General features: G+C 38.1%; 1 protein-coding gene across 4 annotated transcripts; it reads left to right on the forward strand.

Moving 5' to 3' along the window:
* Positions 1-4,769: 4,769 nt before the first annotated feature.
* Positions 4,770-13,938, forward strand: fyb1b (FYN binding protein 1 b). 4 transcript variants are annotated; one of them, XM_016510211.1, is made up of 19 exons: positions 4,770-4,847; positions 5,853-6,792; positions 7,746-7,869; positions 7,982-8,025; positions 10,048-10,061; positions 10,140-10,186; positions 10,370-10,472; positions 10,587-10,746; positions 10,872-10,998; positions 11,498-11,517; positions 11,656-11,725; positions 11,883-11,978; positions 12,371-12,402; positions 12,502-12,562; positions 12,716-12,815; positions 12,920-13,073; positions 13,152-13,185; positions 13,281-13,309; positions 13,451-13,938. In XM_016510211.1, exons 1-19 carry the CDS (start codon positions 4,800-4,802, stop codon positions 13,471-13,473), a joined length of 2,226 nt encoding a protein of 741 aa, XP_016365697.1. In that variant the 5' UTR covers positions 4,770-4,799; the 3' UTR covers positions 13,474-13,938. The 4 variants fall into 4 exon arrangements, with proteins under 4 accessions (XP_016365697.1, XP_016365696.1, XP_016365699.1 ...); XM_016510210.1 differs by having other exon boundaries at positions 12,371-12,411; positions 13,451-13,937; XM_016510213.1 differs by lacking the exon at positions 11,883-11,978.
* Positions 13,939-15,188: the final 1,250 nt, after the last annotated feature.

Genomic DNA, 15,188 nt, shown 5'->3' on the forward strand with positions numbered 1-15,188 from the left:
AATACACATGTATATTTAAGAAAAATATGTTACGTTTATATATGACAATTTATATGAACATAAATATATACACACACACGTAAATATTTTCAAAATATATGCTGTATGTGTGTGTCTTTATATATATATAAACAAATACACACCGAACACACACACAAACAAACTTTTATTTTGGGTGATTAATCGCAATTAATCATTTGACAGCACTAATAATAACACACACAAAAAAATTTATATATGTGTATATATATAATAAAAATAATAATAAATTCCTGACACAACTCTACAGGACTGCGTTCATCCCTGACAAAACTGTGCAAAACTTTTTTTTAAAACGGAAACGGTGGTGCGTTGAACACTCCGTTCTGATGACGCAAGAGTTGCAACTACGGCAGCTGAGAAGGCCATCTTTGTGTTCTCTTTGAAGAATTTTCAGAGCCTGATGAAATCTGTATAAATACGTGTTCAATACTGCAAAATACACTCGATATTACAGTCACTGCCATTGCGGTCCAGAATAAAAGAACATCCCAATCGTGTGAAGGGATTTGTGGAAACTGTGGTTCTTAATTGTGATCCAACATTTGCCTCACATTTCAGGATGAAAAGACAAACACTTCAGGTGAAAGATACACTTCTTACCTCAAAGACTGTGTTATGATCTATATGACTGTGACAAACTCTTGTCTTCCCTGTGTGGAAATCAGGGAGGCGGGGTCTGAGAGCAGCTGTGCAACAGAGTTTGCCCTTTTATTGACACTTCTTTAAAACAAACAAAAAAGGGAAGCACGAGGGCTTTTCAGCATTCACTCAAACAAAAAAACAGTCTCCAACCAACAGTCGTTTCTTTCAGGCAAGGCACGAGACAGCATGGCACGCTCCCCAGGCAGCCTCTTTCACTCGCTCCAAGCCCTGCTTTTTATCCTGTCTCTTGACTCACTGCAAAATGAGAACACCTGTTAGATTTAATTAACGAGAGGCGTTTCCCTTAACCATCAACTCTCCAGCACTCGTTCTCCATCTGCAGAGGCCTTTAAACCACGCCCCGCTTTCCACAATGACCTTATTATTTTTATTGTGAGTATTAGGCTAATCATTATTGCTGATCACTGTTGTTGTGCTATGATATTGTAATATTTACCATTATATAATCAGAGGGGTATAGAAAAGTTTATGAAAGTGTCACTCCACAATACAATAGCAAAATATATAAATATGTATAGTATTTGTATGGAAATACGCATGGACCAATCACTGAATAGATTTCCTTATTTAAGAATATTCTCAGATAAATTCACATTGAATGGTTAAATTCCTAATATGAGTTTACATTCAACACACATTTGACAACAAAGAATTTTCAAGAGAATACACTATGGTAAGGAAACGAATCGTCATCACAACCTTCAATTTACTTAGGTTTGTGCCAGTAGACGATAGTATCATGTATCGACAATAGTAGGAGATATCGCCTGTTGCTGATTTCTTTGACGACAGCAAGACGATTATTATTATTATCCGTCAAAAATATAGGCGCCTATCTTTAGTGATACAGCGCGAGAGTCGCTTCAGAAACTTGTCGCGGCGTGGATGGTGAGTAAGTGATCAGCTCCGGTGGCTGTGTCGGAGCCGTAACGCGCCGCAGACGTATGCAATGTAAATGAGGGGTAAGAGATTTATTCATGATACAATGTAGGTAGCTTCACTGATTATAACGGGAGTGTTTTTAAAGAGCATATAATACTCGCGCTAGACTGAAGTCAGTTATGATGTTCTTTGGTAAATATTCTTTGCCCGTTTCTGTTTGAATAACTGAGGAAATGTAACTGTTTGATTAACTACTCGTCGTCAAACATTTAAAGAACATTCTTCCTCTCCTGAAAGATTTGTAAACGAGAAACAAGAAAACGTATCTCAAACCCCGTTGCACACCGTTTCCAGGAAACATGTCGTTCAAACCGGAAACCGTAGCAAAACGTTGCGCACCGGTTTGAGCTTGAACTTGCCCCAGTTGTAACGTGTATGTTCCCGTTTTTTCCTGTTTGTCCTTTTTTGATCATGTTTCCTGTTCCTGTCCTCATTGTGTTAATCTGTATCCAGCTGTGTTTGATTAAATATCTCGTTTTCCCCTTGCATTTAAACCCCGTGTTTCCCTGAGTCTGAGTCCGCTGTTATATGTCATTCTTGAGTTCCAGTATTTACCCCTTGCTTGTTTGATTAAAAATCTATGTTGAAGTATTCTCCTGCGTCTCCTCATCCCTCCCAGAGAGATCGTGACAGAACAGCAGACCAACAAAAAGTGAGCGGCGCCTCTCCTCCCCGTGTTTCTTTTGCGTTTTTGAAAGTTTTTTTTGTTTTCCCAGTTTCTCCCCGCGATCATAGAAATCGCCACTTGTTTCCCCTTCGTGGAGTACGCTTGGGAATTCGGCGGGTTCGCCGCGGCGACGGCTTTGGACGACGCCACGCTCAACTCGCTGTTCTGGATCGGGGCTAATTACCATTGCCCCGTGGACCTCCGAGACACCACTGGACTAAGCTGGAGGGAAAGGATCCTCCGGTGTCTGGAGAGCGTCCGGCCCCGATCCAGAACCAGCTCGCCGTCAAGCCCGCCGGCCGCCGCTGACTCGGCGCTATTGGACATGGCACTACCAGCCCTCCTTCGTCTCCTGAGTCCCCCGAGTTAGCCAGCCCTGCTCCTCCAGAGCGCCTTCCAGTGCCCGCTCCTCCAGAGAGCCCTCCAGTGCCCGCTCCTCTAGAGTGCCCTCAAGTGCCCGCTCCTCCAGAGCACCCCCCAGAATTCCTCATTTTCCCCAAGAAAATTTGGGGGGGCATATGCCCGTGGCCGTGGTTAAGGTCACAGAGGATCCACCATGGCCTCCTGAGTCTCCTGATCCGCCATGGCAACCTGAACTGCCTGCTCCGCCATGGCATCCTGAGTCCCCTGATCCGCCATGGCAACCTGAACTGCCTGCTCCGCCATGGCCTCCTGAGTCACCTGCTCCGCCATGGCAACCTGAACTGCCTGCTCCGCCATGGCTCCCGGAGCTCCCTGATCCGCCCTGGAGGCCTTCCCGTGTCCCTGTCTTGCACCAGCCTCCAGGGCGCCCACCCCCACTCCCCGGTGGTATTGTTACGGCGCGGGACGCGCCTTCCGGGAGGAGGGAGTAATGTCACGTGTATGTTCCCGTTTAGTTTCATGTCATGTTTCCTGTTCCTGTCTCCTCGTTCCTCCCAGAAAGATCGTGACAACAGTGAATATGGGCAACAGGATAAACATAATAGTGAAATTCTAAACTAAATAACATCATAATCAATAATAAAAAATAAAATAAATGATGACTCAATTTTCTCACAAAACTACAAACCCCGAGCTTTCAAGTTTGAATTCTTTGTGTTGAGCTAAGATATCAAACTGTTACCATATGATTTTCCGATCAGAGTTCACAAAATATCAACTTTCCACTGTCCCATTTTCTCATGCATGTGCATGGAGCAAAGTCTAATGTCACCACACCTATACTTTTTGTCTTCATTTTGAACAGTCTATTGTCTTACCATTTAAAACCTAACAAACTTAAACAAGATGCAACTTCTATAACAACAAGATGCAAGTCACTGTAAATATGTTGGTATTTTTTATAGAGAAAGACTGTAAAAATGCTACAATAAAAACCTTAACTTGATTAATTGTAAGTTGATTTTTCTTTAAATAATTTTGTTTCAATCAGTAATGTACACTGGGAAGTTTTTTGTTATATCAGTTATTTAGTTTATTGATTTAGTTTATTTTAGTTATTTCAGTTTTGTTTATTGCATTAAATTAATGTCATGTGAGTTACCATGGTGGTGTTTTGTCTTTAGTGTATGACCCTGTGCATCGTCTATACATATGTTTCTGGCAACCACAGCTGCTGTTTTTACTGCAAAATTTAACAGGATATTTTTTACAGCAATGCAAAGATAGAATATATATGCCATCATACATTTGAAAAAAAAAGTGTTGCCTTTACTGTATATCCATATACAGAAGTGATGTATGAGGTTTAAAACAACTGAAATTTACTTGTGAGAAAAGTCTACAGTGCTGTTGCGTGTCAAGAGCATAGTGATATTGTAATTGGTTGACCAATGTTAGTTCCTGTGTCTAACAGTTTCTCTTTTTTTGCTCAGTGAGTCAACAGCACAGTGTGTACCTCTGGGTCAGGCCAGTCACATTAGAAGCTAGTCCAGAGCTTATCAGCTCTTCCTGGTGAGAGGTCTGTCCTGATTCAAACACTCGTTACCAAGGGTGCGTCACACACGTCACCCAGAGTCTCTCATTTATGGCTTGGTATCGCTAGACATGTTCACACTGGTCCAGAGGATTGTGTTTCTGTGAAAACAAAGACATGTAGCTTTGAGATATCCGGAAAAAATATAGCTAGGTTACACATCAGGAACATATTGCAGACACATAAATTACTTTTTTTTTTCCAGAAAGAGATTTGCATCCAATTGCGTGAAATTTGAATGACGACCAGTTGACAAACGGGCTTTAAAACTAAAGTTATTTTATGGTTATAAAATAACATTTCATTTGCTGTATCCTGTATTTCACTGTGGCCTACACATCTATCACAAATTATATATATACTGTTAGAAAAAAAAGTATTTTCTTTTCATCTATTTATTCTTTTGTATATGAGTACTATATAGTGAGCGTAGCGACTTCCTGCTAGTTTGGTATGATAAATGCTCTCAGTTCCTGTGTGATCACAGACAGTTCTCATGTTCAGTGCAGTTGACTACAAACAGCTCTGATGGAGAAATCAAGTATGCTAAGTTGTACTGAAGACCCAGAATCAGAGGTAAAAGATATTTTATAGATATCTTTAACTTGCAATGTGACTTACATGTCAAATATCTCTGTTTTTTTACATGTTTTACTCAATTTATTAGACAGACAGCTCAGGTGGCTTATTCAAAGTAATGAGCATAAATCTGATAAATCTTTGTAGAGAATCAATTGACTTCAATAAATCAAAAGAAATGCACCTGACATAAACTTAACCCTAATTCAAAAATCTAAATTGAACACACATTCAATAAGACAGACATTGGAAGTATGTAAGCTTGAGATTTAGCATTTTACACTGCTTTGATGTCAAGTTTGTAGTATTTGCTTATATTACTCCTAGTATTATTCATATTGTATATAAATATATATTTTTCATTATTTTTTAAAGTGGACAGATTATATTGTATTTGCTTTAAATTGCCAACCAATCCTAGGCATGCTTGTCAATGAACAATGTGAGCAAGATATGTTATGATACATGTTTTTATTTACTTTGAAAGGCTTTTAAGAAATGTTGACGCTCCACACCAAATTAACGAATTAACCGAAACCCTTCATTGTAGTCTATCCTGGTTATGAATTGTAGAGGCCTATAGGAAGGAAACCTCTGAAAGAGTTTTACGAAACATTGTTTCCCAACTGAATTATGCAGTTGCAATTGAGCGACACACTGGTAATACAGTGCAGACTAGTTTTGGTCAAACCATGAAAACTGCGTGACCAAATATCATATTTGTTAGAGCGTCGGCTCGTAGTGTTCATGGTGGTGCACTTTCATCTGCTTTCTTTGTCATTTTTTGCTCTCAAAACAACACTTTTTATGGTGCCAAGTTCATGTTTTTGAAAAGTGTCATAAAATACATACATTTAAATGTAACAAAACCTATGATGTATAATAGTAATCACAAACAGATAAAAGCTAAACCAGAATGACGAGAACACAAATACGGATGTATACACTCTACCCAGGTTTGTCTTGGTTCCTCAAACTTTGACTTTCAATCTTTACTTGCAGGACAACAAGTCCGACGTAAAAGCTATCATGGCTCGTTTCCAAGCAGGAAGTGTATCTACGGAAGGGACTCCAGGTGTTCGTCCAAAACCACCTGTCCAGCCCACCTTGTCTTCAGGCCCAGCGGTGGCTACTAAGAAGCCTGTTCTTGAAAGTAGCTTATCCGGTGGAGTAACTACTACCTCAATTGCCCCTAAACCTAAGAGCACAGTCAACACAGCTAGAAGCGCTCCAGACATGCACGGACCTCCGAAGTTAAAAGCTTTTGGGACTAGGTTTGAAAACACACAAGAGAACAACAAAGTCAACTTTAAAGTTCCTGTTAAACCCAAACCACCAGACTCGTCCCAGTACTCTGAGACTCCAAAGGTCCCATTTCCAAAGGTGCCACTACAGAAGCCTCCTTCAAACATCATGGCGAATGATTCAAAGGTAACAAGTCCAAAGCCAATGGCCCCTATGGCAAAACCACCCTGGGTCAAAGATGCCCCGAAAGCTGAAGACAACAGCACTAGCCCTAATCCCACTCCTCCAAAAATGCCATCAGCACCCAAACCGAAAAGCACCATGGCTATGCTACGCCAGCAGCCGGAGGAAAGCAGCAACGTGGAGTCTGCTGCGAAACCTTCCATAGTATCTAATGTGAAACCATCAAGTTTCCGTGTTAAAAACAGCTTCATCAAACGAGAGGAAGGCGTTAAAGAAGGTGCTAAAGTACCAAGTGCTAATGAGTCAGTCTCAAAGCCTGTAGCGTCTAATAAACCCAACATCACAAGAAAATCATCTGGACCTCCTATACAGACAGCCAACGATGATCCTTCGGCGCCCAAGAAGAAACCTTTACCCAATACCTATGCTTTGGGCAGCGCTCCTGCCAAACCCAACAGACCACCCAAAGTCAACCTTGAGAAGTTCAAGAAGGGCTCAGAGGCTACAACAGAGAGTGAGTACTGCCTGTCTAGCACAAAATGCGCAAGCTTTCTGTATGGCAGCATCTGAGGTAACAAAACAATAAGCAGTAAGCACTTCATCAGTCACATCAAAGCCACAAAGACTTTGTACCCAAAACAGCCACTGCTCATACACAAGCACAGTAGAGTAGACTTTGGGTCAAAGTGGTTTCCGTGGTTTTGCTTGTGACTGCTCTGCTTTCCTCTGAGACCGTTAGCAAGCCTGCACAATATAATAAGCACCATAAAGCCATAAAGATGAGAAACTGTGAGCAGATGCATATCTTAGTCAGTAATTTAAGTGCAAATGAGAAACATCACATGACTGTATCATTTATGCACTTTGACACCGTGCAACATACTTGTCTTTGATCTTTAGTTAGTTAACACACAATATATTATTACAGCATGTGAATCTGCATCAGAGCGCACCATCATGAAACGAACATTCAGGTGCATGTGGTATCGAACAGCAATAACAAAATATTGGAAATTCAAGATTTCCTGCATGTGCTGAGCTAACTTCCTCATTTGAGTTTCTTTTTTCACTTGAGAGCTGAAGTCAGTGAAAAAACAGGGAAGCTAATTTAAAATAGGAACATAGTTTTAGAGATAGCTTTCATTTTTAACTTGTGATAATGGTGAGATCCTGTATAGGACCAGGTTTTGCCCTTAGCACCGTGTGAAACTTCCGTTCACCCAAAAATAAAAATTCATACGCCATGTTGATTCAAACCTGCTTGACTTTCTTTCTTCTGTGGAACACCAAAGTATACATTTCAAAGAGTGTTTTTGTCCATACATTGTAAGTCAGTAGGGTTCTTTTGAGTTCTGAAAGGCTAAGAAAGTCATACAGCTATGAAAAGGTATGACATGAGGGTGAGTAAATGATGACAGAATTGACATTTTGGGTGAACTGGTCATGAGGTTAACTATTTTCTTGCAGGTCCAGGACCAAAGAATGTAACTCCCCCTCCCCCACCCGCCTCTCACCCCAGTAGTCAGCCGCCTCCACCCCTGCCCTCTCAACCCTTACGTCCCAACCTGCCCCCACGACATCCAGGACCTATGTGAGTACCGCAGAAATGCCTCACTTAGCACTGTGACCGAATGATTCAGGTTATGACAATTTCTTTAACATCTGAATTTGGTGATAATTCACATCCTTATATCTGTCTGCAGAATTCAAGATGAAAATTATGATGATGTGGATAGCTTTAGAATGGGTAAGACCTATATATTCACTAACACAACCATACTCACAACACTGCATTTAAAAATACAGTGAAAATTTAAAGGGGTGGTTGACTGTGCTTTTTCTAGGCTTGATTGTGTTTATGGGGTGCAGTCTAACATGTGTTAATGCTTCGTTTTTTTAAAAACGCACTATTTTTCACATAATTTACCTTTATTCTACACCACTCTGTCCCTTCTCCTATAAACGCGCTGATGATTTCCTGTTTTTATGAAGCCCCTCCCTCAAAAATAGGCAATGGGCTCTGATTGGTTAGCTGGCCCAGTCTGTTGTGATTCGCTAAACCACCTAGTGCGCGTCTAATCGTTACGCCCCTCACCTCACCCCATACCCGGTGTTGTATTGTAAATAATGGCATCGTCAATATTGCTTATCAATTTGAGCCCAAATGAGATGCAGAGGATATTAGTGAAGAGGATCGCGCAGAACCTGTACAAGCACACGGCTCTTAATGGTATGTTTTTTGTTTGTTGTTGTCTCATACTTTTAGATACGCTGTTATTTGCTACTGCTTCTGTTAGCTTCTAATATACGGTTTTATCCTGATTAATGCTTTAATACAGCACGGCAACTGCATGCGCGTCCATGTTTAACGCTTCTCATAGCTATGTGAAAAATATCTATCTGTCTGTCTATACACATAAAGTGTATAATTGGAACAGTTCATTGTTGGAGCTGAGCTGGTGAGCTGATGATCTGAATGAGAGAGAGAGGAGATGCAGAGGATATTAGTGAAGTGGATCGCGCAGAGCCTGTGCAAGCATGGCTCATGATGGTAGGTCTTAGATTTTTTTTTTGTGTTTGTCTCATACTTTTACATACGCATACGCTGTTATTTGCTACTGCTTCTGTTAGCTTCTAATATACGGTTTTATCCTGATTAATGCTTTAATACAGCACGGCAACTGCATGCGCGTCCATGTTTAACGCTTCTCATAGCTATGTGAAAATAAGTGTATAATTGGAACAGTTCATTGAAGTGTATAATTGGAACAGTTCATTGTTGGAGCTGAGGTGGTGAGCTGATGATCTGAATGAGAGAGAGAGAGATGCAGAGCAGAGCGTGTGCAGAGCAGGGGGACGCAAGGAACAGGATTAAGAAAGACTGCTTTAGAACATTGATTTTGAAACTTGTGAATCCATTAGAATCACTAGAAAACAGAATCGTGATTCATATATGAACAGATTTTTTCGTGCTCCCCTAGTTTTGATGGCATGGCAACATCTCTTCCTCTTCTCTAAAGCAGCGCAGCATGTTGCATGTTGCATGTTCCCGGGGGCGGGGTTTATGTACATTTCTGGGTTTGTGACGTCACTCGTTGTAGTCCCTACGAGCCGTTTTTGTAGGCATTAAACTGCCATAATTTTAAAAGACTCCGTTTGCATTGAACTTTCAGCGTCGTAACTTTGCAAACATTGTTTATGCTCAAACAGCAACATTACACACTAACTAACGTTAAAAAAGTGAAATCGCAAACAACCACCCCTTTAAATATTTAAAAGAACTGTTTTCTATTTTAATATTCTAAAAATGTAATTTATTCCTGTGATGCAAAGCTGAATTTTCCGCAGTCATTACTCCAATCTTCAGTGTCACATGATCCTTCAGAAATCATTCTAACATTCTGATTTGCCGATTTATTTTTTATCAATGCTAAAAACAGTTGTACTGCTTAATATTTTTGTCAAAAAAGTGCAACTTTTTCCAAGATTTTTTCATAAACTGCTGATTTTTTCTGCTTGCTTATTTTGTAAGTTATTACTTAATCAAAACAACCCAACTGCAGTTTGATTGATATTACTTGGACTGCACAATAAAAAACATGATTTCTGAAAATAAATACAAATGGAGTTATCTGTTTTTGCAAATGAACTTTTCATATATACAGTATATATATAATTTCCATATTTTAAATTGATAGAAGCTCAATAGTTTATGTAATCCAATTCTTACTAATTTTAAATACTTTTTTCTTACATTTTATAATTATAGGCCAGAAAAACGAGGTAAGAAACATAGTGAAGGCATACAAATACTTTTTTAGAAAGTTTGTAGTGCACTGTCTCATGTCTCACCTCTTTTAGGGAAGTGGAAGTGATGGTGATATATATGAGGATCTTGATGATAGTAGGTAAGACATTTTAAGTTCTATTATTGCTGACACTGTCGGTGAGGTATAGCAGTCACCTCACCCACCTGGAACAGAGTGATACAAACAATTTTAGCTGCCAATAATCAAATGGTTAATTTCATGTTCTGTAGTGTTCACTTGTGTTTTGTGCTAATAAATGTTTAATGGTCCGCTTTACCACAGGTCTGCTGCAGAGCCAAGTCAACCTCAGAAAAAGCAAGAAAAAGAACTTAAAAATCAGAAAGAACGGGAGAAAAAAGAGAAAGATGCAATTAAGAAGTTTAAAGTAAGTAATATATGTATACTTAGCACTTATTACACAACAACTAGATATTGAGGTTTACTCTACTGGTTCATGGTGATTATAAAGGATTGTTTACCTGGTTTGTTCTTTCCTCAGATAACAACCCCCCTGCAGGTTATTCATCAGGTAAAAGCTAAAGCTGACTGTAAGGGTGGGAAATATGACCTTTCCATTAAGAAGGGCGAGTCAATTGATATCATTCGAATCACTGATAATCCAGAGGGTAAATGGTTGGGCCGGAGTCAAGATGGATCATGTAAGAGTTCACACTGTAAAAAAAAAAAAAAATTATATATATATATATATATATATATATATTTGATGTGAACTGGTCACTGATCCTCTGAGAAAAGATGAAGTTATAATTTCTCTATATTCCAGTTGGCTATGTTAAAACGGAAATGGTCGAGATCGACTTCAGCGTCTTGAAGAATAAAGGCCTGGCTCTTCCTCATAGCTTGGAAAATGAAGAGGTGTACGATGACGTAGAATCTATGGACGAACAATTGTAAGAGCCTGTAACACTTCCAAACAAAATTTTAACACATTTAAATTGATTCTGCAGAATTCCAAAAATTTGTACTAATAACTAATAATGTGAAAAGGCAGATTTGATCTGGATGCCACTTTAAGCACTTTTCTAGTCTCCAGTCTCTAGGTTTAATTAGAAGTTACACAGAAGCAAATGCTGCTTTTCGGATTTATATGAGAATTTGGTCACACTTTATTTTAAGCTCCAATTCTCGCTACTAGCAAACCATTAACTACGACTTTTGCCTGAGTAAAGTACTAATTTGCTGCTTATTAATAATTACTAAGGTAGTTGTTAAGTTTAGGTATTGATGTGATTAGAGATGTAGAATATGGCCATGCAGAATATGTGCTTTATAAGCACTAATAAACAGCCAATATGTTAATAATAGGCATGCTAATAAGCAACTAGTAATCAGAATTGATCCCTATACTAAAGTGTTACAGAGAATTTATATTTCTCTTTCATATTTCAGGAATATGAATGGGCAGCGGGGTAAGTTTTAATACAACTAATCCTTTTTCCAACTAATTGACTGTAAGGTTTATTTAATACTTTAAGTAGTAACTGTAAATGAAACAGTCTCATTTTGAGAGGTGATACTTGAACAAGTCTGCCCTCTGCTGTTTATAGTTGTTCTACCTCCACCACCAGATGATGATTTGTATGATGATATACCCGATTCCAATCTTAATCCAATCAGGTAAGAACAAATAATATAATATAATATAATATAATATATAAGGTTTGCAAACTGTGTGCATTATACTGTATGTGTGTGCCTGTACTACTGGATTTGTTGTTTGGCCACTCGTATTATGGATCTGTCTCACCCATACTACATTCCTCTGAAACCATAGCACTGGAGATCCCAGGTCTCTCTTAAAACCGCGCAACTTCTTGGACATGCTCAAAAGCTCGGTTGACTGGAGAAAAAGCCAAGTCCACAATAACGAGTAATTTTTACATTAGTAAGATGGAATCAGACAATGTTACTTTTTGATTTCCAATCACAATTGCATTTACAACCGCAACCATTTGTTCTAACAAAGCAAACTGATTAATGGTTCATTTCACAATCAATCCGATCTGTGCAAAAATGCCAAATAGCTCCTTCAAGGAAATTCTTCTGAGCCTCCTGTTATTAATGCTTTTCTAATCGTTTCTAACTATAACATTACTAGATGTGGATGATTTAATATTGCTGTGTCCTTTTCCCAAGACTTCAACCTCCCTTGATTTTGCTTTTTTTCTTACAGAAAATGATTCAATTTTAAATGAAATCAGTTGAGTGGCTTTTGCCCATAAAATTATCAAATATTTATATACTTCTAACAATCTGTTTCAGCATTCCTCCCCCTCCACAATTTACACCTGAAGGTAATCAAGGTAAAAATTATTTTTATTCCTATACCACGCCTTCCAATTAACTATGAAACCGACTGAATTCTTTTCACTTCAAATGTCTTTACAACACAGACGCTTCCCAAGACATATATGATGATGTTGATTCATTCCCTCCCACTCCATCACCTAGCAGGTAAACAGGTCTTACCTTAAGTGATTTACCATTAATGATGTAAAACAGGATGATGCAATGTAAAGACTTTAACTCTTAAAATGTACTACTCTACTGTATATTAGCACATTTAAATAAGCCTGTCTTGATGATAATGATATTTCATTATCGCAGCCTTCCTCAAATGATATCTAAGGTGACCAAAGTGCATGAGGACCCAAAAAAGCAAAAAAAGTTTGAGGAAAAAGAAAAGGAATTTAGAAAAAAGTTTAAGGTGCGTATGAAATAACAGTATGGCATTATGCTGAGTGACCTGTAAACACAGAGTGCTTTCTCGATTGAATTTATAAGCAAACAATTTGGCATTTACTTTACCAGTACGATGGTGAGATTCAGGTGCTTCATCAAGCAATGATTGCCACCAGTAAGAAGGGAAGTGGGAAAGACCTGACTGTACAAGCTGGGGAGACTGTGGATGTCATCAGCAAATCTGACCCTGACAAATTCATCTGTAGGAACAAGGAGGGCAAATGTAAGTGATATTACATGAGACCTGACCTACACCAGGACAAGCATTAGTAATGATGACATTGTAAAATTGACTTTTCAGTTGGATATGTCTCAGCCAGCAACATCCAAACAGAGTAAGCTACTCGGAAAGTTTTTTTTTTTTGTAAATTGTTTTGTCAATGTGTGAATATGCAAAACGAAATTTTTTACCTTTTTTTTTTTTTTTTAGCGATGAGGTCTATGATGACATTGGAGATGGTACGTAGCAAATTCATTAACCTAAACATTATGTGAAAATGTAAAATATCAATTCTCCTACTAGATGGGATGTAATTTAAAACTGGCAGAATGCAGACCTTATTATTAAAACAGATAAATAATCACTTAACACTTTTACAGACTGCATCTATGACAACGACTGAAGACCTCACACCATAATCATCTCATCTTCTGGTGCAGCTTATTATTTCTGGCGCTGATTATCTTCTTGGTTGTTGATGTCGAGTATATTTGTTGTATAGACACATGTAGTATTAGGTTGAAATAAACAGCCTAGTGCCATCATGATATCATACTTACCTTGCCTCAGTAAAAATAAATGGCTTCTTGCCCAAATTGGCTTCAAAATATAGGTTTTCAAAGACTTTCACTTTCTTTTTCCTATCATGTGTTTGATAAATCAAGCTGAAACTAATTCTAAGACGCATTTTTGTTCCTGAGTGAAAGGCAGTATTTTGTAACCAGTCTTCATTTTCTCATTTACTTGTGTTTTTGTAAATATTACACTGCAAAAGACTGAACCGTTTTCATCGCTTGCTAATAAATGTACACATTTGCACCCATTTTAAATTCAGCATGCTAATTACGTTGATTGAACAATGTTTACATCTATGTTCACTTGATTTACGAACAGAAAATTTGATCAAATTTTGTGTCTGGAAAATAATTATCTGTGGCATTGTATCATGGTGAATATATCAAAGTTTTTGTGTCTATTTGTTAATGAGGGATTTGTGGACGCATGAATGTTTTTAGATTTGTGGAGTAAAAATATTGTTTTTATTTTGAAGTGAAGGATTTTCTGAGTAGCATTTTGTGTTATTATTTTATTTTTTATACTAATAACGTTACTTGCTATTACAAGGCCGTAACCTTGAACACTGGGGTTCATATAAAGGAATAGAACTGTGAAAGAAATTCTACGTCTAATTCTAGTTCATTTTGAACTATTTGCAAATTATTTTTTAAAATATGAACACATTCATATTACACAACTCTTATCTGTATGTCTAATATGTCGCAAAACGCCTAATGTTTCACTTTGTTAATAACGAAAACGATACCAAAACGACCATATTTGAGAAAAATGTCCAGCAGTTTGCTCTAACACAAACATTTGCATCGCTTGATATAACTGTCGGTCGTTTTAACTTTTCTATCGTTAAACAGCTGTCAAATATTCGTTGTTTTGATGTTTACATAGTGTTACTTCCAACTTACCTCATTCTAATTCAACGCTAAAACCGGCTTCGCGCTGGCGCGCTCTCCTTCTGTGAACAGTAAGCCCCGCCTACTTTGATTTGATCGGCCATCTCAATCATGTTGGCATTGACTAGTGTTGTTAGACCAGCAAAAAAATGTTACTTTTAAATATTTTTGTCATCCTAACAACAAACAGAGGGCTGGGTATTGGAGTGCAGCAGCGCAGTACAAAAACAAAATAAATATATTTGGCAATTTCTAATTACGGGGAGCAACTTGTCCCCCTCAATGTCTATGGTAGTTACCGGCTTCTGAATGAATTTTTGTAGTTGATTCAAAATATCTCTAGCTATTGCTCTTCGAGAGTGTAATAATGGTATGACATCATTTTTGTTGTCAGATTTAGCCACAATTTAGCTGTACAATGAAGTATAACAAGTTATATGACAAATAATGTTTTTTTTTTTTTTTTAAGTCAGAGCAACATTATGAAAAAATCCTATTTTTATGGAATATTGCAGTGTTTATTAAATAAATAATATAAATGATGTATCTGTGCACTTGTAATTTAGTAGAATTCAAGTGTACTCAAGTGTACGTGTAACCTTTAATAGTAACCCCTCCTCACAATGACATCTCTTCTCTGATGACAGGA

This window comes from Sinocyclocheilus rhinocerous, unplaced genomic scaffold (genome assembly GCF_001515625.1).
Source record: "Sinocyclocheilus rhinocerous isolate Xijiao unplaced genomic scaffold, SAMN03320098_v1.1 scaffold1405, whole genome shotgun sequence".
Lineage (NCBI taxonomy): Eukaryota > Metazoa > Chordata > Actinopteri > Cypriniformes > Cyprinidae > Sinocyclocheilus > Sinocyclocheilus rhinocerous.

Bases quoted from the DNA above. Each gene is read 5' to 3' on its own strand.
- fyb1b (XM_016510210.1), top strand. From the start codon at position 4,800: ATGGAGAAATCAAGTATGCTAAGTTGTACTGAAGACCCAGAATCAGAG. The intron at 12,563-12,715 runs GTAAACAGGTCT...TCATTATCGCAG, and splicing joins CCCACTCCATCACCTAGCAG to CCTTCCTCAAATGATATCTA. The intron at 12,816-12,919 runs GTGCGTATGAAA...TTACTTTACCAG, and splicing joins AATTTAGAAAAAAGTTTAAG to TACGATGGTGAGATTCAGGT.